The sequence below is a fragment of the Vicugna pacos genome, chromosome 15, assembly GCF_048564905.1.
Source record: "Vicugna pacos chromosome 15, VicPac4, whole genome shotgun sequence".
NCBI lineage: Eukaryota > Metazoa > Chordata > Mammalia > Artiodactyla > Camelidae > Vicugna > Vicugna pacos.
In genome coordinates this window covers 8,968,185-8,992,843 of record NC_133001.1, presented here as the reverse complement: position 1 = coordinate 8,992,843, position 24,659 = coordinate 8,968,185, and the positions used below count along the sequence as shown (strand labels likewise).

The following is a 24,659-nucleotide window of genomic DNA, read 5'->3' as shown; positions in this document are numbered from 1 at the left end:
AAAATGTACCGTTCAGTGGCTTTTTTAGTGTATTCACAGGGATGTGCAACCATCTCTATATTCAATTTTGGAATATTTTTATCACTCCCAGAAGGAAACCCTTGCTGATTTCCCCATCCCACCCCTCTCCTTGGCCCACTAATCTGTCTCTGCATATTTGTCAATTCTGGACATTTCATATTGTTCATGAAAAATTAATTAATAGTCAATCTAAGAAAGAAATAGAGAATTTTATTCAAGCCAAACTCAGGATTTTAATTTAGGAGACAGTCTTTCAGAAAGCTCTGAGGACTGTTCTAATCATTAGAAGTTAATGCACAGTTTTATGTTTTGGAGACAAAGAGTTATACATCAGATGAGGTACTGACAGTTTATGTAGTCCAGATCTGAATGCGCAAGGCAAATAGTGGGTCATCTTGATTAAAGATTATGAAAGGAATGTTACATCCTAAGGAGTTACCTTGCTGGCACCAGGAAAAAAATTGCTTCCTGGTTAATGTATCCTGTAATACACAGTGCACACACTATTGAGGGTTAGTGGCCTAAAGGATCAGAGAGAGAATTTTATGTATAAAATGTTTCTTTTCCTGCCTTGAATATAGTTGTATTTCATCAACTCCCCCTTATGATCATTAATCTTTCAATAGAAAGCATTAGGTGATCAAATATTGATACCTCAATGGCGGTTGCTTACCTGCCCTGGGTTCCATCATGTCTCGTAGAACATCACGTCCCTAGTAGCCTGGTTCTTTCTTTTCTTTTAGGGCCATTGTACTGGTAGAATGTCTGGCAACTACTGACAGTCAATTCCAGGTTCTCCAATAGGACTTATGCCAATTTCACATTGCATATGCATTGTGCATGTTCGGTATTTTATAGAGAACTGTAGATGTGATCAATAGTTTCAAGCAGATTAGATATCATTATCTTCGTAGGAGCAGATGATACACAGTGCAAAAGGCAATAAACCATTACTTTACAAGTTATACAAACTGTACTAAAAATTGCCAACAGGAGTAACAATGTTATTAGTAAAGATTTAAGGCAGGATTCCCCTGATCCAAACCATTTTCCTAGCATTTCCCCTCATCTGGAAAGTGGATCGTTCAGAGTGGAAATTTGAGTCTTCATATGTGTCATAATGTTGCTTATATTAGACAACTCATCAGGTATAAAACCACAACATTTAGTACATATTGTAACATAAATTCGTCCTTGGGAAGTAGTTAAAATATTGAGGGCCATATAATTCTGTAGGACCCCTTTTCTCATCATGGAAACTTCTGACCTGAGCAAGTTGATGGCATGGTTACTATCATTTAAGGTTTGCTGGGTGAATTTTGTTAAAGCCTCTATGTGAATAATGACATCTTCTATTCCAAGTGACGCAATAAATATTGTGGCCAAATAATCATACTAATTGATCCTAGAGTGCTCGAATTAAAGGCAGATTGGTAGGGGTGGTTTCCAAGGCTACCTGAGTGATTTTAAGCCCAAGGGAAACCAATTGTGCATTTTCCTAACCAACCCGAGGAAAGACAAGGACATAAGTTTTTTTCATAAATCCACTGGGTCCTGTTAGGAGCTGCCTAATATACTTAATATCTAGCGAAAAAGAGTATTTATGGCCAGGTTCAGAACAAATGTCATTAATTGGCTAGGTAAGAGGGTCCCACTTAATGATATTGGCAGTAGCTTGCACAGTTCTAGAGTTTGTTTCTCCTAAAATAAAATTTCTAAGGGCCATCCAGTTAGAGCTTTGGAGAGGAGAAATCACCAAGGTAACTTACAAGTACTAGCCTTAGTTAATTGACCATAAACCCAACAACTGAATTAATTTTAAACCCTACATAGGATTTGTGCCCATGACAGAAAAATGTTGATATATTAAAAAAGTCCAAGAAATCAAGAAAATACGATAATGATCATACAGGTCAGGTCCAGTACCTTGGGCTAGCTGCCTACTTATGATCTCGTTCTCTTCTTGTCTTGGTGTTGAGACAGGATGGGAGGGGGTAGGACACAACCATTGAAAGAATGGCACAGCAATTAGCACCAAGATGGCAGAAGATTAAACTCCCAGTAGACCTTGAGCTTCAATATATGCTCATTCTAATACAATAGCATGCTAAATGGCACTCCCACCGGGGCGGTGCCGTGACAGTTATCAAGGCTGACCATAAAATGTCATAAAGTGGGTGATGGCCCAGGTCCTGGAAATCCCAGCCCCTTCCCCAAAATAGTTGGAATAATCGTCCCACTTGTTAGCATACGAACTTACTGAGCCCATAAAAATTAACAACCTCACACCTTATAGTAGCTCTCTCACCTTTGGAGTTGCCTGCAGTCTGTCTATGGAGTGTGTATCTATTTCTACTGTGAACTAAACACCATCCCCATGCCTCATGGCCTCTCTGGCCTTCTGGGATGGCCCGCACTCTGTCTATGGAGTGTGCATCTCTATACTTCACTCTGCTGTGGCTCACTCTTGAATTCTTTTCTGCATGAAGCCAAGGACCCTCACTTAATGAGGCATGTCCCAGGGACTCACCTGGGACCTGGGACATGGCCATCCTCTTGTGCTCCATTTTTCCTGTATCAGTGCATGTGGCTTATCTTCTGTCTGAGCATTGTTTTAAGGTGATGAGGTCAGCAGTCCTCTCTATAGACCAGTCCAGTGCAGGGCCCTTTTTAAGTGGGAAATATGAATCCAAAAGTCAATTCCCTTCAGTTTTGCTGTGCATAAACTAGTTGATAGTACCTGATAAGGATCCTTCCATCTAGTTTGGATATAGTCCTTTAAATGATGTCTTTCCCAGTATGCATAATCTGGTTGCTGGTCAGTGGGCATCTGATCTTCATCCAAAGACAGATTGTTGGGATAAGCTTCAGAAAGAAACTTAGACTGTTCTTTATAATTTTAATTAAACTTTATAATAATATAGCATAGTAATGAGGAGCTGTCCAGGAAGTGAGTAAATATAAAACCTCAAAGACAACTGAACAACACTAGAATTTAATATCCACAAAGGTATATTGGTGAAACATTTTTCTCCCTCTAAAATTGTCCTCATTTTCACCAAATATAGCCAAATTAAGACTAAAGTGTTCGCAGAATAAGTCTGGTTTTAATAAACTTGGCTTGATTATTTACGTAAGTGTAATTGACCATATAGGCACTTTAAACTGGCTTTGCTGGAACTTTTCATAAGGAATCTCAGACGGAACTTTTAAAATGCCTCTCAAGGCCAGGAAAGCCACATCAAGGGCTTGTTATCAGTTTCCTCCTGCAGTATTTGTAGATTTGGGTGAATTCCTCTCTTCTCAAGGTCCCTCAGACATCTTGAGATTCCTGCATCAGCCAGGAGGTGGACTTCTTTATTTACCTGGGAAGAATACTGGGAACCCTAAAAGCAGTGTACCAGGTTGTTTTTCCAAGGGGTTTTCTAGCACCATAAAGTTTGCCTTTAGTTCTTTAAAGCTGTTTGGTAATATCTGATTTTATCATAGTCTCTAGTATGGCATTCAACTCAAAGCCATGGTGATATAACCAATGTTTCCAATTATGTCCTATTATAAGGAGAACAGATTCTTACTCAACTTATACAAATAACTTTATTGCCATAAAAATAAGAATACTTACTAAGAGTCTCCAAATTCTAGAAGGATCAGGTAGATAAAGATAAATATTTCAATTCTGCTTACAAAGGTACAATTTACCAAGTTGCTGTAAGTCATAATTAGCTTAAGGGAAAGGTTTCTTTTTAACTGGAAAACAAAAATTAAAAGCCAATAATATTTCAGACAAAAAACCCAGAAAAACTGTAACTGTATTCATCAGTTCATTCAGTCCTATATAGTTAATGCTTGTTGACCTTGGCCTTCTGTTAACAGTTTATGAAGCCATCAGGTTTCATTAGAATTCTTTAAATTCTTACCTCATTCAGTGGCATGATTGGAAAGTTATCATCAGGAGCTTGTACTTGTCAAAAGCTTTTTAAAATAAATCTTCTTGGAGATGAGGCATTCTTTCAAAAGCATCAGAGTACAAGAATAACTGTCTATAAATGACAAAAGTCTTTAAAAGGCATGGCTAAAAATCTAATTACAGTGCAATTTTAACAAAGAAACTTGGTTTCATAAAATTAAGTTATTTTTCTTGCTGATAAATTCTGTAACAGAGATAATAAGATCTTATTTGACTTCCAGTTAACCTAGGTACTTAATGCTGATGATTCCAAAGACATACCTGTATTAATTAAACCAATAAACTGAAACTAATTTCAGTACCAAACACTAATTTTAATATTGAATGTTTTCCAGATCATGTGAACTTGAAATTCATTTGGGTTAGTTTCTTTTATATTTCTGAGTATTTATCTGAGTTTAATTTACTTTAAGTCAATTAAATAGAGGTTATTTACAAATTAATTTTGGTAAAACCATTTGGAGGGAAAGATATATCATATCTATAATGTACACATAGATATATAGACAGACACAACCAGAGATGTCATATTTTAAAATCTAGTTATGAATCAAGTATTATAATATAAACTTACTACTTTGTAAATAACAATTGAAGTAAGTTAAGTTTACCTGCTTGAGTTTTAAAAGGCCACTTTTCCCTTTTTTTTCCTTGCAGTTTCAGGAATTGGAGATGGTCTAGATAAGAATTCCTGAGAGCCCTGGTAGAATCTTTACATCTCAAGACACACAGAGAGAAGAGCAAGTTCCTCCTAGAAAGTCTTCTTCCCATAGGGTCTGAATTCTGAAAAGATGTTTATCATGCCAGCATTTTCTAACTGTGTACGTAAAGTCAGTTTGGGAATGTCAAGAGAGCCCCATTTTGGTCATTTTCAGGGTGAGACTTCCCTCAGTTCCCAGCAGCATTTGTAAGGATCAGTTCCGTAGTGTTACGCAGAAGCCCAGCTGGGGGTCCCATGGGTGGCTGTCCATCAGGAAGCTGTTTGGTCTTTGAGGCACAGTGTCCCATTATTAATTTGGTAGCCTCATTCAGATATGATCTGAATAGCTTTTGGAGACCATGAGGTGGGTTGGATGCGTGTTGCCTCTGAATCCAGCTCCCCAAGTGTCATCCTTGGGTTGATTTGACTCATTTACATGTCTTTGTTTGTTCCTCTTTTTTTCTGTGAGTACTCAGAGCCCTAGGTGATCAGTCTTTATATCACACATCCCAGGAAGAGCAGAATTTACTAAATGGTTGTAGAGAGATTCCCTGTGAGACTGCTGCACGCCACAAGAATTAATCCTGACACTTCCCCTAGGTTTTCAGTCACCTGAGGACATCTTGTGGCCAGAAGGAGCAAATGTCCCTTTTCTTCAGAGTGGAATAATTGTCTCTCATTTCACTAGCAAACAGTTTGTTCAGACCGTATATCTACCTGTTTTTCAGTTAAGCCAGATTTAGCAAAAACCTGGTGACCTATGTTTCCCTGAGCCTCCCTCCCAGATCCCCTTAGAGCCCTGCCTAGGAAATGCATCAGTGCCTCTTACTTAAGACTCCAAGTCTTAAGTTAAAACAGCTCAAATGTAATTTTTAGGATTATCTCTTAAAACAAGAAGATCTGGATATCAGGAGAACTCGCTGAAAGAGCTGAGGAGTATTGAGAAGCTGGTGGGGCTCAAAAGGCCTGCGCTGGTACCAAGCACCAGTCTGGGGTAAACTCCAGCTACCCTCTGGTGGGTGTCTCTGATACCCTGCTGGCTATACCATGAAAATAAATGTTGATGAAAAATTAATTAATAGTGAATCTAAAAAAGAAATAGAGAATTTTATTTGAGCCAACCTGAGGATAATATTCCAGGAGACAGCCTTTCAGAAAGCTCTGAGGACTGGTCTGCCCATTAGAAGTTAAAGCACAGTTACATACATTTTGGAGACAAAAGGTTATACATCAGATGACATACTGACAATTTACATAGTCCAGATGTGCACATAGAAGGTGAGAAGTGAGTCGTAGTGACCCCTTACAGGATTAAAAAAAATTAATGTTATATCCTAAAGGGTTACCTTGCCAGCACCATGAGTAAATTGCTCTGTATGAATTGAGCAGGCATTCCTATGTCTCCTAAGGAGATCTGGTAAATACATCATGTAGGGGCATGATTCTTCCAAACTGAAGATGGGTAGAGTTCTTTGTGTATTTTTTTGATATTAACCCCTTATTGGATATAGCATTTGCAGATATCTTCTCCAATTCAGTTGGTGGCCTTTTCATTTTGTTGATAGTTTCTTTCACTGTTCAGAAGTTTGTAGCTCAATGTAATCCAATTTGTTCATTTTTGCTTTTGTTTCCCTTGCCTGAGGAAACATACCCAAAAGAATATTGCTAAGATCGACATCAGAGAGCTAACTGCCTGTGTTTTCATTGAGAAGTTTTATGGTTTCAAGTTTTTTAATCCATTTTGAAGTTATTTTTGTGCATGGTGTGGGAAAGTAGTCCAGTTTAATTCTTTTGCATGTATTTGTCTAGTTTTCCCAACATTGTTTATTGAAAAGGTTGTCTTTCTCCATTGTATGTTTTTCCCTCCTTTGTCATAGATTAATTGTCCATATATGTGTGGGTTCATTTCTGGACTCTATTCTGTTCCAATGAGCTATGCGTCTATTTTTGTGTCATTGCCATACTGTTTTCATTACTGTGACTTAGTAGTATAGCCTGAAGTCAAGAGGTGTGATCCCTTCTGGTCTGTTCTTCTTTCTCAAGATTGCTTTGGCTATTTGGGATCTTTTGTGCTTCCATACAGATATTAAAATTATTTGTTTTAGTTCTGTGAAAAATGCCGTTGATGCTTTGATATGGATTGCATTGCCTTGGGCAATCTATGGTCATTGTAACAATATTAATTCTTCCAATCCACGAGCATGGCATGTCTTTCCATCTGTTTGTATCATTTTCAATTTCCTTCATCAGTATGTTATAGTTTTCTGAGTATAGGTCTTATATTTCCCTATATAGGTTTATTCCTAAGTATTTTATTCTTTTTTATGCGATTGTAAATGGGATTGTTTCCTTAATATCACTTTCTGATAGTTTGTTGTTAGTGTATGGAAATGCAACAGATTTCTGTATATTAATTTTGTTTTCTGCAACTTTACTGAATTCCTTGATGAGCACTAGTAATCTTTTAAATGACATCATTAGAATTTTTATGTATAATATATATCATCTGCAAACAGTTATAGTGTTATTTATTAGTTTCCAATTTATATTCTTTTTATTTCTTACTCTTGTCTGATTGCTGTTGCTGGGACTTCCAATACTGGTTGAATAATAGTGGCGAGAGTGAGCATCCTTGCCTTGCTACTGATCTTAGAGGAAATGCTTTCAGCTTTTTGCCGCTAAGTATGGTAGCTGTGGGCTTATCATATATGGCCTTTATTGTGTTGATGTATGTTCCCTCTATACCCACTTTATTCAGAGTTTTTATCCTAAATGGATGTTGAATTTTGTTGAAAGCTTTTCATGCATGTATTGAGATAATCATATGGTTTTTATTTTTTGATTAGTTGGTGTAGTATGTCCCATTTATTGATTATTAGATACTGAACCATTCTTGCATTTCTAGGATAAAGCCTGCTTGATCATGGTGTGTGACCCTTTTAACATATTGTTGGCTTCAGTTTGCTCATATTTTGTTGAGGATTTTTGCATCTATGTTCATCAGTGATATTGGTCTGTAATTTTCTTTTCTTTTTCTTTTTTTTCCTTTTCTTTTCCTTATTGGTTTTCTGCATGGAAGATCTGTCTGTTGATGTAAGTGGGATGTTAGCATCTCTACTGTTATTGCGTTTCAGTCAATTTCTCCTTATGTCTGTTAGAATTTTATACCTAGTGCCTCCCCACCCCTTGCCACTACAGTGTTGCAGTAAGCACCCTGGTACATTTTTCCTTATGAGTGGTTCTTTTATTTCTGTAGAATACATTTCCAAACATGATATTTCTTGATTAAATGGTATCTCTCTCTATATCTTAGTAAATAATTGTTTTTCAAAGGTTTTAGTCATTCACACTCCCCCCAACAGAGTCAGCTCCTGAGATCTCCATCTACTCCACCTTATTTTCTCCTTCATTAAGATGTTATTAGTCTTACTAATTTTTGCCAATATGATCCATAAAAACTAGTATCTCCTCACTTGCATTTGCACTCGTCTAAAGTGCTACTGGAGTTGAACATTTCTTCATGTGTGCTTTTTTGACCAATGGCACTTGCTTTCTCTTTTGTAATTTGCCTATTCATGTACTTAGTCTGTATTTATATTGAGTTTTTTACTGCTTCTTATCCATTTGTAGAGCTCTTTGTATGTTTGTGATATAAACTACCATCTAGTCTGTCACTTTAGTGGCAAATACTTTTTCTCATATTTTTTTTAACTTTCATAATTCTGTCTCTTGCTATCTGAAAATGTTTGTGTTTTATGTAATCAAATAGGTTTATCTTTTCTCATATTGCTTCTGAATTTCCTATCTTGCATAAGACACAATAAATACCAGTTAGGCTATTCAGAATGAGAAAGAAATGAGATGTGTGAAAGTAAGAACATAGGAAAATGAATTTCTTCAAGGTAGTTTTAATGGAAAAAAACAAAACCTGGAGACATGGCAGAATTCTTGATTTGATTGTTGTCAAAGCCAGACTGGTTGAATTTTAACCTTTTTCAGTAGTATGCCATTTCAGTGGGGAAAAGTCCAGTGTGAATACAAAGCTGGACTGTAATCAACGTCTAAATTTTAATCAATAATATACTGTTGTAACAGGAAGAAGTCCAGTGTGAATTGTACAAATAGACTTTGATTTAGTTATAGGCGATCTCATGTTTTAAAAGGAGAATGATGGAATAGGGGTGGGGTGGGGATGAATAGGGGCTCAGTAGAGCTAGGGAAGTGAAAGATTACAAAAATTCAGAAGTAGCAGCAGTTAGGCAGGTGAAACGCCTCTGCTCTCGTTAATTGCTGCTTATCAAATTCAGTTCCCTGTCCTCCCACAAAGGCTAGGAGGTAAGGGCTCTATCTTCATTTGTTGGCTGGAACGAACATTAAATTTTTTTTGGCAGCCTTGTGTTTACTCAGATAGCCACTTTAAGGTGAGCTAAGCTCACTGGAAGGATGCAGCTCTGAGCTGTGGTAACTGATGTTAGTGTTTGTTCAAGTCTTTATATGCTTAAGTTGAGCCCCTGTTGGAAAGAGTGCTCTGAGGAACTTGGCTAGAATTTGGTCAAGGAGAGAATCTTAGTCAGTGTTTAGTTTCCAAAGGAGATTGCTTTTTCGAACAACACTCTAAATAAATATTCTAATACACCTTATTATATTGCACTTCATATTTGTGGCAACAATTCCCATGATTAAAAAAACTAATCTTTTTGAGTTTTAGTGATAATATTTCTTGAAAAGGCAAGAGTGCAGAACAAGAAAGCCTTCAATCCACCTCCACTTTGCAAGTTCTGTATACTGCCTCTTCACCGAGGGTCCTTTCTGAAAAAATTTTCCTAATGTTTCAGAAGCAGAAATGAAAGTTTACACTTAGGACACTTGTGTCAAGTTTACTGACATGGTTAATTGTAATCAGCCGACATATTTACTGAAGGCCTTTTAGGCTTAATGTAGTGAGGCGTTGTGAGCATAATGTAACTTGGAAAAAGAAAAGACACATAATTTAGTTCTTTCTTTGTAATTTGTAGAAAAAGGAGATTTAATCTTCATATTTTTATGTTCTTAAGTAGAAGTATTTAATTCATGTATGATTTGCATCTTGTTCCAGAAACACCTCCATTCCCCCTTTCTTACTCTGCTCCACTGGCCTCCATCCTGTTCCTTAACCATGCCAGACATTCATTCTCTTTGCCTAGAAATCTCTTTCCCCAGATATTCACCTGGCTCAACCCCTCACTTCTGCAAACTTTTGCTTAAGTGCTTAAATGCCATCCTGGTCAGTGAGGTCTACCCTGACCAAGCTATTCAAAATTGCAAGCCATTCTGCAATCCTCTTTCCCCAGTCTATATTACATCATTTGTTCATTTATTCTAATTATTGTCTATCTCCCTCCACTAGAATGTCTGCATTATGAGAATAAATATTTTAAAAAATCTGTTTTATTCACTGTTTCTTTCTCAAGTACCTGGAACATTGCCTGCCACTTGGAAGGAAGTCAATAAATATTTGTCCAATAAATGAATCCTTTTTGTAGTGGGTTTTCTACTTCTCTCAAAGTTAGAAAGGTTATTCTTTTTATCAAACTTACTTTCCTTCCATCCATACTGTTCTTCATGTTCATGTACTAGTTTTTCTTTTTTTCTTTTCCCTTTTTTTTTGTTTGGATGGGGTATTGTAATAACAGAAATAGGATCATATAATACCCATTACTCAGTCAGCAGCTTTTCTCACCTGACAATACTAGGACAATAGATACAAATCCTACATTTTTTTAATGCTTGCATAATGTTCCACTATATGACATGGATACAATACTTTCATTCATGTCTGTCATTACTTTTCCTCTCCCTTCGCTTTGGACCACCACATCCCTGGTCTCCCCCATTTTTCTTTCCTTTCATCTAGCACCATTTACCCATTTATTTCATATCCAACATTCCCTAACACAGTGAACATAGCGATCACTCAGTGTTTGTTGCAACCCGTCTGTACCTGACAGCGACTAGCCATGTGCATTCTTTGAGCAAGAGCGTTTGATGAGACGGAAGAGGGCACTACTGAGGAAATTAAAAGGTGGGGTCCGCCTCCCCTGGGGCTTTTGGTGTCTCTCTGAAGCAGGATGGTATTCGGAGGGGCAGGGCGGGCTTGGGGGACCAATGGGACCCGGATTGGGAGCGCCTGGAGGGAAGTGTGGACTTCGGGTGTCAGGGGCCTGCACTGGGGTATGGGGTGGGGGTGGGGGTAACTGGGCGGGGCTTGGGGGGGCGAGGCCAGCCACGGGGCGGGGCGGACGGAGAGCGCAGGCTCAAACAGGGGCTGACAGCCCGGCGCTCTAGTCGGTCTGCAGCGCTGGGAGAGACATGAAGTGCACCGCGGGGAAGCTCGCTTGCTCGGCTGTGGGGCTATGGCTGGGGCTGCTGCTGCTGTGTGGCTGGGGTTGCCCCGGGAGCGCTGAGCCGCGGGCTGCGCCGGAGAAGATCGGTAGGCGAGAAGGAGGCGGCGGGGGCAGGGGGTTGCGAGAGCGCGCCCCGCACCCGGCTGCCGCTGCCTGATGCGCCGTTCCCGGCACCCATGAGCCTGCCGGGCAGCGCGGAACCAGCCCTCTGCGCAAGTCGTGATCTTCCCTGTTAGCACCTTGGGGGCCACTTTTTGTTCCCCGGGGACCGCGCCTTCCCGGGCATTGAGACAGGCCCACTTGAGGAACCGGCCGTGGAGGGGACCCGGACCAAGCGGCCCTGCAGAACCTGTCTTGGGAGGCCTGGGGCTCCAGGTGGCCGAGGTCCCTCTCGCCACCTCCCTTTGCTGCACTTGTGGGAGGCCAGCCCTTTGGCTCGTCTTGGAGCAATGGGCCGCTTCAGCTCTGCAGACGAGAGGCGCACGCGGGCACAGCACACCCAGCAGTGCAAACAGGCTGACCGCGCTGACCGCGCCTGCTTCCCATGATGGGCTGGGGCGCCCTTCCCCCGTCGGCTCCGCTGAAGTCCGCCGGCTGGCGGAGGCCCGTGGCGTGCACAATTTCTCTGCCTGGGACGACTACACAGCCGAAACCGTCACTCTTTCTAGTTTCAGTCTTCGTGGTGTTTTGCTCCCTGTTTGTTTTGTGTTGCTTGGCTTATTATTATTGTTATTATTTTTATTCCCCTTAAATAAGGCTCTGCTCTTTGGGTTCAGGAGCCTGTTTGTGTTAACGAGACAGACCACATCCAGGGAAAAATGGCGGCCACTTTATTTAAAATGCGTGCTGGGAAGGCCCCACCTCCTCTGTTCCCATGCGTAGGGCACAAAGAAGGGTGTGCGGACCACTTGGTACCTTCGCAAAGAACTGTGAGAATCTTGGGGCATCTGGCAAAAACAAAAAACACCCAAAATAAACCAAAAACCCAAACCAAACCAACCAACCAAACACAACCCCCAATTAATATCAATTTATAAGTTAATCTACTACCACTTTTGAATGGGAGCAGTGGCTGCCCAGATTCAGAATTCTATCTTCACTGCAACTGTCACTCCCCCCTTACCCCCTCCACCAGCCTGCCTTAAATTGTTTTTAACAGGCTTAAGTAACATTTTTAAAAAAATTTGATTTACAGCCTTTCAAAAACTAACAAAACCTACAAAGCTGGTAAGAGGGAAAAATGAACTCTTCTTTTTTTTTTTTTTTCTCCTCATAGCTATTATTGGAGCTGGAATTGGTGGCACTTCAGCAGCCTATTGTCTGCGGCAGAAATTTGGGGAACATGTGAAGATTCACGTGATTGAAAAAGGAGAGGTGGGGGGCCGTCTGGCCACGTTGACTATGCAGGGACACGAATATGAGGCAGGAGGCTCTATCATCCATCCTTTAAATCTGCACATGAAGCGTTTCGTCAAGGACCTGGGTATGTAATTTTGTCTTCCAGCTAAGCAGGTTTCAATATCCATGGATATTGTTGTCAGACAGGGAACTGAAACTCTTCTGCCTTGTCAGTTGTCTTTTACAGAGAAGCTGGTAAAACTATTTCCCGCACTTTCCTTCTAGCCATTCGTTCTGCCTCAGGTTCTGTGCTGCTGTAATGGGGCACTAGTTATCTGTATCTTCAGTTATCTGGAATTACAGACATGGGGCGCAGGGTGGGGATGGTTACTGTTGCTGGTTCTTAAACCTCTGGGTTCCTGTTAAGAATCAGAGAATGCTTAAAAAAAACCACAAATGAACTAATTTATGGAGCAGAAACAGACTCACAGACATAGAAAACAGACCTATAGTTACTAGGGGCAAAGAGGGGTTCGAGGGATAAATTGGGAGTTCAGAATCTGCAGATATTAACTACTATATTTAAAATAGATAAACAATAAGGTCCTACTGTATAGCACAGGAAAATATATTCACTACCTTGTAATAGCCTATAATGAAAAAGAATATGACAAGGAATATATATGTATGTATAATATATATTACTGAATCACTATGCTGTATACCAGAAATTAACACAACATTGTAAACCGACTATATTTCAATTTAAAAAAAATCAAAAATAAAAAGAGTCAAAGAATGGTTTGAGTTAGCAGAAACCTAGTGTGTTCATCTTACATCTTGGGGAATGAGGCCCAGAGACTTGAAGTGTCTGGCTTAAAGTCACACAGCTTTAGGTGCAAACATGTGCCTGGAACTTGGGACATCTGACTGCTTCCCTACCAGCAGAGGTGCCTGACAGGTGTTGGGGGAATTCTGCAGGCCTCTACAGGCTCTTTCCTCAGTGAATATTGTGTAATTTTGGCCTCCTTCCAGTTATCAGAAATACCCAGTTATGCAAAATAGGATTTGCCCAAGAGTGGGGCTGCCTTTTCCTTAGCTGCTTTCCATATCTCCTGTGGATGTTCCCTGGGCCTCTTTCCTCCATGAAGGCAAGTGGATGCCAGGAGCAATTTATGCTGCAAAAAATCCTATCTAACATTTCAGTTTTTAAGTTGAACTCAGCTGGCACTCTGGCTTTTTCTTTTGACTTTTTCGTCTTTTTAGACTAAATATAGCCAGTCTAATTTTGATACATGTGCACAATCATCTAAGCCATCTTTCAGGGAATCTGCTTTTGGACAGTGTGGTGAGTGTCTAGGGTATCACACACTGTTCTAAAGATAGAGCTTGGATATGTCTCCTGAGAACTAGGGGAAGCCCGGAATTCGCTCACTTCACAGTGTCTCCAGTAGCTTCAGATTACCTTCTTTCCTTTGATCAGCGTGGACACCACTGACTTAGCTACCCTTTCTTTGTTTTTGCAGGTCTCTCTGCCGTTCAGAGCCCTAGTGGCCTAGTTGGGGTGTATAACGGAGAGACTCTGGTATATGAGGAGAGCAGCTGGTTTATAATTAACATGATTAAACTAATTTGGCACTATGGATTTCAGTCCCTCCGAATGCACATGTGGGTAGAGGATATATTAGACAAGTTTATGAGGTAATTTTTTTCTCTTCCATCTAACCTAAGACCTTTTATTAGATGATGTTTAGAATCAGAGTTTTTTGGAACAGTTCTATACCTAACCGCAAGGCCTGTTTGTCAGATTGTTAGGCAAAATGTTTTGCATAAATTATGCAGACCATGTATCCACTTGGAAATTGAAAGGGGAGTTTATTTTCGCCTCTGAAATTATTTTTGCAGATGCTCAAGTATATTTTGCAAATGCTCATTTTGTTTTGTCAGACACTTTTAATTACTCTACAAATACTAAATCCTTAAAGTCTCATGACGGCTCTCTGAGGTAGGTAGTGTGATTAGCTTCTTTTTACAGATGTGGGAGGTGGCGGCTTAGAGAGGTTTCAGGTGGGCAAGTACACCCAGCGAGTAGGGGGTGGGGCTGGAGTTCTCACCCAGGCAATCTGGCTCCAGGGTCCTCACTCTTAATTTCTGAAGTGTGTTAGGGTTGTGAGTAGATCAATGAGGTAATGTGTGCAAGAGCTTGTAGAAGGGATCAGAAGACTTAAAGGAGCTGTATTTGATTATGGGATGATGTTTCAGTGAGCCAGCAGCCTGGAATAGAGTATCAGTTTTATGCCTCAAGAATTTAAATTAAGATATTCAATTTCAGCCTTGTTCTGGGTAGTTAGAATACAGGTGCCCCTTCTTCTTTATGTTTTTCTGTTGTTTTCGAAATTTTCCATGTGTATGACTGGGCATTGCTTTGTTAAGTAGGAAAAAAATAACATAAAGTTACCAATCTAGCTTTGAAAGATACAATCAGTTTTTTTAAGTTTGCTGGCATGTACTGACTTTTATGCTGGTTTACAGTTTTAGATGCTGGAATGATTTAACTTGTAAATGCTAGTAATATTTCATTACTATGATTGTTCCAACATAGTAAAAGAATTGTTAAGAAGGAAAATTTGGGGGTGAGTGATATAGCTGAGTGGTAGAGCATGTGTTTGGTGTGCGCAAGGTCCTGGGTTCAATCCCCAGTGCCTCCATTAAGGTGAAAACTAAAAAAATAATGATTAAAAAAAAAAAGAAGGTAAAATTACATGTCATGTGATCAAGTATTGACCAGAACAAATGTAAGAGTTACATAGGATGAATATACTTTAGTTTCTTTAACTTATAGTAGTTAGGAATTCCTTTTGTTCTAAACATCATTCTGAGGTCAGTTCCTTGAACATCTTTCCAGTGGGTATGTTAAGTTTGGCTGCAGTGCAGGTTGTTTTAAAGTAGTCATTCATTTATTCATTCACCAAATACTGTTTAGTATGTGCCAGGCACTATTCTAAGTCCTAAAGATATAGAACCTAGAACATGTCCGTGCCCTCAGAGAACATACCTTCTGATAGAGAGACAGCAGTTAACTAGGAAAATATATAGAACTTGTATAGAGACAGCCGTTCCCTTTTTAAAAAAAAGGTGGCATGTTGGTGCACGCTTAGCAGGAAACTCAAGTTCTCATGGCATCAGACACAGCCCTGCCGGTTTTCCTATCTGTGGCTTGCTTGACATGTAGAGAATTGCCCTTTGAGAGATCAAGAAATCACTTTTGAAGTGAATTCTGTATATTACAGAACTGTAAAAAAGACCGAGTGAGGGTGTTGCTTGTTTGCTTTTTTTGGTGGGAGGAGGTAATTAGGTTATTAATTTATCTTTAATAGAAGTACTGGGGATTGAACCTAGGACCTCATGCATGCTAGGCACGCGCTCTACCACTGAGCTATAGCCTCCCCTCTGTACTATTTTTGATTTTAGGAAACAGTTTCCAAACTATGGAATGACTGCCCCTCTCCGGTGTATCTTTGATACTTGATTATATAGCACTGACCTTTCTGTTTTTTAAAGGGTCATGCATCAGACATGTCTGTTTCTTTCAATAAACCAAGATCATGCAAATCTTATTTTGGTAATTTTATCATACCCTGTGAGATAGTTGGTGAGAAGGCAGGTATTGAGCCAGCGTGTGCCAGTAGCTGAAGTAGTGAAATACTGCTGGGGTTGTGAAATAGCTGCTGCCTGCCTGTTTTGTCTTCCTCAGGAACCTCCTCCCCTGCCCCCTGCAGGGAGTCTTTTTTTTAAAATGGAGGTACTGGGGGTTGAACCCAGGACCTCATGCATGCTAGGCACACACACTCTACTACTGAGCTATATACCCTCCCCCGTCCCCCCCCAGCACGAAGCCTTGATTCAGTTCCAGTGCTGGAGTCAGTCTACTTTCTATTTAATGCTGTACCAGTTGTTAAATATTTGCAGTATCACCCATGTCACAGAAGCCAGGATTGGGAGCCACAGAAGTTGCCAAGAGAGGAATCCTTACATTTCAGTAAAGCAGTAGTTCTCAACCCTGACTGCAAATGGTATTCACATGGGGAATTTTTACTACCAGGGGGAGGTAATTTGGCATATATATGTATACGTATACACACACACATACATGTATTTTTTTTTAATAGAGGTACTGAGGATTGAACCCAGGACCTTGTGCATGCTAATTAAGCATGCGCTCTACCACTGAGTTACATACCTTCCTCCGCGACCCCGGGATCTTTTAAAAATGAGAACACTGTGCTCTATCCCAGAGAATTTTTATTTCATTGTTCTGGAGTAGGATCTGGGCATTGGTATGTTCATCTTAGGTGAATCTTAATAATCAGAGTTGAGACCACTAGGTTAAAATGCACAATTGGAGAATATTCTTGAGTTTTTTTCTTTGAATGGTGTAGAAAATTAAAGTCCTCGCTCAACATTTTCGCTCTTTTTTTTGGAATACATATGACAGATCCAGTTGGCTCCTTTTGAAAGTGGCTTGTGATTTTCTGTAGGAACTTTTGGGGAGGTCTGCTGACCGGCTTCGAGGAAGTGCATTGTCATTTTTGTGCTTCCGTTCCAGAGTGTGCACAGTGTGAGCCCAGGTCCGTGTGGCAGTAGTAATCCGTGACACTTGAAAGACGGTTCACGCTTGTGTTAGGCAACACCCTACACCCTGGGAGGATGCACTCATTTTTCTCTGTTGTTGGAGGTACTTGGGTAGAGAACTTGCAGCCCCTGATATCCACACTTCCAAGTTAATTTCCAGTTCTGAGCATTTATTTAGGCAATTCTTCTGCCTGGATGCCATTCCTTATCCCAGAGTTCAGTCTCTTATCTCACCCCTTTCTTAATACTCTGGGCACCTTCCCCTAATTCCCTAGTCACCATTCATCTCTCTTTTCAAACATCTCTTAGGCATTGTATGTGCACACCACATGCTCAACTTGTGTTGTTCCACAGTATGCTCATTAACTAGAATGTAGTAGATATTCACTCAGATACTTATTGCATTGAACCCTGTGGTCCACTGATGGCTTCCTGTTGCGATACCTTGGCTGATAGGCTAGGCTAAAGCTCACTCTTGTCCCCAGTACTTAGTGTATGTCTGGGGATATGTTAGATCCTTCACACTTCTTGATCTGAGACTGAAAGAGCTCAGAGTGAAAGGCTTTATAAACATCCCCTTTTTTTCCCTAAAAGGAAAAAAGTTACTCGTAACAAATATTTTGAGTCATTTTTTACTCTTTTTTTTGTTCTCTCATTTCCCAAATCCAGTCTATCTTGAATCCTATCTTTAAAAAGTATGCAGTCTTTAAAAAAAAAATCCAAAACTTCACCACTTCTTGCCATCATTACTGCTACCAGTTTGATCCAAGCCACTCTTATCTGTAGTCTGGATTGTTGGAGTAGCCTCCTGGGGTAGGCTGAATAATGCCTTCCTCTGCAAGGTTTCCACGTCCTAATCCCTGGAACCTGTGAATGTGTTACCTTACATGGTAAAAGGAACTTTGTAAATATAATTAAGTTAAGGGACTCAAAGTGGGGAGATATTCTTCATTATTTAGATGGGCCCAAGGTAATCACCCAAGCATAGGAATTTTGGGGGCTCTCCAGACCTGCCTTATCCTGTGGCTTCCAGCTTGCTGGGGTCACAGCAAGATTGCAGTGGCAAGGCTGCCGATTTTGAAGGCTGCCTTGTTGCCAGCAAGAGGAGAATGGGAACAAAGCAAGTTCAAGTGCCACAGGGCTCATTTCTTCTTACCAACATTCAGCCATTTAGCTTGAATAAATACTCCTGGGATTTGGACAAGTGTTTTGTTTATTTCCAGAGTCTTGAAAAAGTTGATGTTCAATGTGTGCCACAGCTTTTATGTCGGGGCAGATGTTCTAAGGTCCTTCCTCCATCATTTTAGGAGTGCTTCCTCCCTCTCCCTTCCTTTTTTCTGACTGGGCCTCCTCCTGCTCTCCTGATCTCCCTGCGTCGGCTGCACTGGCCGCACTGTTCCTTGAGCAGAGCAGGCGTGCTTCTGTCGGAAGGCTTTTGTGCTGCTCTTACCTCTGCCCGAAATACCACCCCCTCCCGGTACTGCAGGGCTTGTATCCTCACCTCCTTCAGGCCTTTGCTCAGATGTCACCTTCTCAGTGAGGCTTCCCTTGACCACTCTGCTTATTTTTTTGGACCGTCTTATTTAGAGCTGCAGCCCTGCCAACTCCAAGCATTCCCAGCCTTACTTTTTCATTTACTTTTCTCCTTAATGATGATCATCCTCTAAACTCCTAGGTAATTTGCTTACATTTATTAATTTTTTTATTGCCTGTTTACCCAACTAGAACAAATGCTCCACTAGGGCGGGGATTTTTTCTGTGTTGTATTGACCTCTGCATCCTCAGCACCTGGAACAGTGCCTGGCCCAAAGCTGATGCTCCATAATTATTTGTTCAATGAATAAATGAATGAATGAATGAATGAATACATGGTTAAGGGTCATATATATGTAGTTTAAAAAGAAAGAGGGCTATTCAAGCTATCGATTAGCAGAAACTACTAGTTACTTATATCTAACTTTCTGATAAATATATTTGGGGGGGAGGTAGTTAGGTTTATTTATTTTAATAGAGGTAGTGGGGATTGAACCCAGGACCTTGTGCATGCTAGGCATGCGCGCTACCACTGAGCTATACTCTTCCCCCATAGATTTGTATTCTAGTGCAACTGGTATTGCAGAGCAGTTACAACGCTCAGTGTTTCTATGGTGTATGTTGTCTCATGCCTCATTTAGGAGGCTTGTTTGATTGGGGTTGGGGCTCAGGTGGGAGGAGGCAGGAAATAATTTTTTTATAACAACATATATAAGTTATTTTAATTAAATTGACTACTATTTTGTCATGCTGACCATTAGCAAAAGATCACTCTTCATTTTGTGAGGTATTCAGTCTATTATTTTTCTAAAGAACTCAATATTTTCATCCTACTTTTTCCAATTTCTTAGAAACTAGAAGCCAGATGATACGGTTGGGGGCAATTCTTTTAATTTCTCAGTTTGGATGCTGAGAATTTTCCCACACAAATTTATTTGACGTTTTGTACACTACACTGTTAGACAGTAGGTAATGTTGAAATGGGTAGGACGTTATCTCTGCTCTTTGAAAAATTACAGTTCATTTTGAGAGAAGAAAGTTGATTTAAAAACTCCTCCTACAGCCACTGACAGGAGACTGATAGGATTCCTTGACAGAAAGGAACCATGTCTTTCTCACTTGTGTATCATGTGCAACCTGAGAAAAAATACGTATTGAGTTATTGCATGAATTAATTTATGGGGATGTATTTCAAGTCCAAAGTGCAGAGAAATGTGAGGTGATATTTTCTAAAAATTAAATAATACAAAGTAGTATCTAAGTATTGGATGAGCAGCATGAGTGCTAAGTTTTATGGGACTTTTTAATGTGGTGACATCGCCGTGGACTGGGAAGTTGGGCAAGACTTTGCAAAGGAGGTGGGATTCAAGCTCTGGAGGACCTGTAGCTAGCTGTTCTATGATTAGGAATGAGGACGGTATCCACATGGAGGGAAGAGCGAGTGCATGTTTGGGAGCAATAAACAGAGTGTATTTAGAGACCAGGGAATTGGGCCAACTGTGTCCAAGTGAAAGATATGAGTGTGTGTTTGTGTGTGTGAGTGTGCGTGGGTGTGTGGTTGAGGGCAGGGAGGAGAGAGGTGCTTGAGCCTTCTACCTGCTATGTGACTTTTAGACCATTTCTTTTACTTCTACTTTGTTTCTGTATCTGCAGTTAGAGCAAAGGAGACTTGATGAGTTTGGCTCTAAAAAAATCCATTTTTTTTTAATGTCAGAACTTTATTGATTAAGCAATAGTAAGCGAGATTTTTTTTCAATAAGTGAATGGATGACAAAATAAGAAGGGTACTTTGGGCTTCTGGGAGATTCATAAATGTTTCAAAGAAGAGAAACCAGAAGCAGGTACATCCATTCTTCATTTTAAGAGTTTGAATGTAAATCTTGATGTAAGATCAGGGAAATGAGGGTGAAGTAACAAGAGAGATGTTAGAAAGACTGATGAAGTTTCCATGTTCGGTGGGAGAAGCAGAAAGGAGAAGTGACGTGTTTAAGTCTGAAGCTAAATGAACTGAGGATGGCACGTAGGATGTTAGAAGTAGCCTGTTATTTCTGGCTGGGCTGCGGGGTAGGTGGAGGGCATCATCCTTAGTGGAAAAGTAGAGTTTAATTGTAGACGTGGCCTCAGTGCTGCTGGAAGATAAGGCGAATGAGAACGAGACATCCCCTCCTCTTTAAAGGTGCTCCCAGTGACCAGATTAACGCAGAAGAGTGTGTACAAAGGACAGTGGGCTTCCAGAGGAGGCGGGGGGAGAGGGAGGACGAAGAGCTTCTGGGACCTCTGGGGAAGGTGGTGACTGAGTTGCGTCTCACGTGATAGGTGGGAATCAGAGGAAACAGGAAAAGTCAGTTTGAGTCTTATGATGCTCTTTTCCTTCTTTATGTCTACCCTCCCCCGTCTTGTTTGATGTTTAATGGCCATTTCTCTTCTATTCAAAAGGATCTACCGCTACCAATCTCATGACTATGCCTTCAGTAGCGTGGAGAAGTTACTGCATTCCCTAGGAGGGGACGACTTCCTTGCACTGTTTAACCGATCACTTCTGGAAACCTTGCAGAAAGCAGGTTTCTCTGAGAAATTCCTTGATGAAGTTATTACTCCTGTCATGAGGGTCAATTATGGCCAAAACATGAACATCAATGGCTTTGTGGGTAAGTCAGGGCTTGGAATAGTCATGGACATTAGTTAGGAGTGGTTTACCTGATGCTGTGGTGGCTCCTGACTTTGGGCCATGATTTGGAGAAGACCCCCTTTCTCTGTGAAACCCCAGGCCCAACAGAAACATTGGCAAATTATGTATATGTGGATGTGCATCTTTATGGGAACGGTGTCTTTAGTTTTCATTAGTTGAATGGTTCTTGACTGGGGGAGATTTTGCTCCCAAGGCCATTTGGCAGTGTCTGGAGACATTTGGAGCAGGGCTCGGCTACTTGGGAAGGGAGAGTGGGGAGAGGGTCTCTTAGAGTCAGAATTAAAACACATTGTTTTCCTACCGCTCACAGGGGCAGTGTCAATGTCCGCTACTGATCCTGGTCTTTGGGCAGTAAAAGGTGGCAATAAACTTGTCTGCTCACGGCTCCTTGAGGCTTCCAAAAGCAATCTTATATCTGGCTCAGTAATATCCATAGAGGAGAAAACAAGGACCAAACAGACAGGTGAGCTGGAACATCTGTTGTCTTGTTCCTCATTTCCTGTGCAGAAAATAATTGCTCTGGGAGAAGAACCTCTTTCACCATCTCCTGCTCAGTTCCAAATGCTGAAATTTTAGACTGGATGTGTTGTGTCGTGTGGGAATATTTGTAAATGTGCTCAAGTACAGCAGCATAACTCCTTGGATTTAAAAGACAATTTCACCCTCAAAAGTACAAATTTCATACTCTGTACTTATTGACAAGGTTTTTTTTTTTTGATTCCAAATAGAAAATTGGTGGCAATGTAATAATAATGCAAGGGAAAACTTCCTTTAATTCCTTAAAATGATAGAGAAACTATTAAGAAGGTATAGAATTATTTTTAGAAGGTATAAACTATAGTATGTTAGAAACAATTAAAAAAATAATGTATGCTTCCTAATTTCCTCTAGGAGATCCCACAAAGATGTATGAAGTGGTCTACCAAACTGGATCTGAGACCCATTCGGACTTCTATGACATTGTCTTGGTGGCCACTCCGTTGAATCGAAAAATGTCCAATATAACTTTTCTCAACTTTGATCCTCCAATTGAGGAATTCCATCAACCCTACGAACCTTTAGTGACCACTTTAATTAAGGGGCAATTGAATTCAACTGTTTTTAGCTCTAGACCCTTAGATGAGTTTGACCTCGGTACCGTCTTAACCACTGATAATCCAGATTTGTTCATTAACAGCATTGGGTTTGTGTCCTCCGTAAGAGAAGATAATAGTCCTCAACCAAAAGCAGAGAAGGCACACGTTTGGAAGATCTTTTCCGCAAGAGCTCTTAGCAAAGAGCAAATTTTAAAGCTCTTTGTGTCCTATGATTATGCTGTGAAGCAGTCATGGTTTGCATATCCTCATTATACGCCTCCAGAGAAATGCCCCTCCATCATACTCCATGATCGACTCTATTACCTCAGCGGCATAGAGTTCGCAGCAAGTGCCATGGAAATGAGCGCCGTGGCGGGCTACAATGCTGCTCTCCTCGCCTACCATCGCTGGAACGGACACACGCACATGATTGACCAAGAGGACTTATATGAGAGACTTAAAACTGAGCTCTGAAATACCACCATCTCTTTTTTCGCCCCCTCCTGGTTCCAAATGGAGTATCACTGGCAAAAAAGAGCACAGTCTGAGCAGAGATGATTTTGAATCAGCTATTTTGCCATTATCATTGTTTAACAAAAGTAATCCCAGTGAGTCATGAGAAGATACAAGGTTCTAATTAAGCATGAAGGCATAAAGGTGGCATCTCCACCATTTCTTAACTCTTTTAATCCATCAGCAGCATTTCCCAAATGTGTCTGATCGTAAGAATCATCTGAGTTTCTTAAACAAGATGGGTTCTCTAGCTCGTCTGGAGATTCTGATTTAATAGGCCTGGGGTGGGGGCCCTGGATTCTGAACAAAACCTTAGAGCATTTTAAGTGAGTGCTTGAGGACGACTTATCTTTTAGCTGGGGACTAGGTGATTTGTGCTTCACAGCTGGATGTGATTTTCATTCGCATAAAACTACATGGGAGCTGGTATCTTACGCCTGGATTTAGTAATTTATACCCTTTTTCAAAGTAAATATGCCCATGCCTGAAGTCTGGACTTTCAGGATGTTCTTTTGATTGCTTCTGTCTCTGTTTATTTAGGGGTGAAATTCAGAAGTCTCAGTAGTATAAACTTAAGATGTCATGCAAAAATCTCAAGTAAAATGAAAAGCAAATACTGGCTAATAAAATTTTAGCATTCTGTTATCAAACCCTCACCTGTGGAGCTTTGAAAAATACTGACAGAGCCCCACAACAGAGATTCTGATTTAATGGATTGAGGATAGGACCTGTTTTTTGGTAGCTTTTTAAAGTTCCTAGTATGCATGCAACCTGGATTGAGAATCACTGATGTGAGGGTTTATGTTTCCAAAGGGTTCTTAGTGCCTTAAAAGTCCCAAGAAACCCAATCCATTATCAGAGCAGATCCATGATGCAGAGAATGATTTCTCTCAGTGAGAACTCAAGTAATCTTGATAGTAAGAAGCATTGACAGTCTAACAGCAGAGGCAACTTAGATTACTCCAGAGCAGTTTGCACTGGAGTGGGATATTCAGAATGACACCATGCTTGATCAGATCCAGCATATGCTCAAACTGTTAAATGCTTCTAAAGGTACTGTAGCATTTGGGGTGAGAAACTGGTTGCTGAAATCTTAAAGCAGTGGTTCTCAGCCTTGGCTGTACATTGGAATCACTTGTAGGAGTGCTTCTTGAATGATTCTAACATGTAGCCAAACTTGAGAACCAATTCTCCCATCTGTACAATGATCACGAGTGACCGTCCTTAGTCACTGGAAGGACAAATAAAAGCTCCTGAATTCTAAAAGTAACTGCAACCAAGTTAACATTAAAAAAGAAAAAGTCCATTTCCAGATTATAGCAGTAGCTACTTTAGTGAAAAAGAGAACACTGAGTCTTATTTAAGACAATTTCCTCCCTACTTCTGTTACAATTGTGAATATTAATATGCTGATAAAACTGCCAAGATATATTTGATGTAGAGGCAGGGATTAAATTTATAGTTTGTCAAAGGGTCAGCTTTTTACTATTTTTATTCTTAGGAAGTATGTTAAGAGGCATTTGTATTTTTTCTTTTGTTGTTTTAATGAAGACAGTATGTAGAGAATGTGATACTGTTATGTATATTGCTAAAAGTGGGTAAATACTAATGAAATAATTTTAATTTCTACCACTTGTAGGCTTGTTTTGCAATGGGATATATTTTTGTTTAGAAAAACACCAATTTAAAATGTTGCTATTATGTCAAACCTAACTCTGATTTTGTTTTCTGACAGGGCACCTGAGATTGCTTTCTCAAAGAGCAAAAACAGGTTATCGGTATATTGAGCATATTAGTTTTAATGCAA

General features: G+C 40.3%; 1 protein-coding gene across 1 annotated transcript; it reads left to right on the top strand.

Moving 5' to 3' along the window:
* Positions 1–10,989: 10,989 nt before the first annotated feature.
* On the top strand, positions 10,990–23,028 carry PCYOX1 (prenylcysteine oxidase 1). The gene is made up of 6 exons (XM_006201556.4): positions 10,990–11,157; positions 12,348–12,554; positions 13,936–14,110; positions 21,011–21,222; positions 21,574–21,726; positions 22,155–23,028. Exons 1-6 carry the CDS (start codon positions 11,037–11,039, stop codon positions 22,811–22,813), a joined length of 1,527 nt encoding a protein of 508 aa, XP_006201618.2. The 5' UTR covers positions 10,990–11,036; the 3' UTR covers positions 22,814–23,028.
* Positions 23,029–24,659: the final 1,631 nt, after the last annotated feature.

What these genes read in the sequence shown, in the direction of transcription:
- PCYOX1 (XM_006201556.4), top strand. Translation starts at nt 11,037, where the DNA reads ATGAAGTGCACCGCGGGGAAGCTCGCTTGCTCGGCTGTGGGGCTATGG. An exon ending in GGCTGCGCCGGAGAAGATCG is followed by an intron (nt 11,158 to 12,347) that starts GTAGGCGAGAAG and finishes TTCTCCTCATAG; the next exon opens with CTATTATTGGAGCTGGAATT. An exon ending in AACAAGGACCAAACAGACAG is followed by an intron (nt 21,727 to 22,154) that starts GTGAGCTGGAAC and finishes AATTTCCTCTAG; the next exon opens with GAGATCCCACAAAGATGTAT.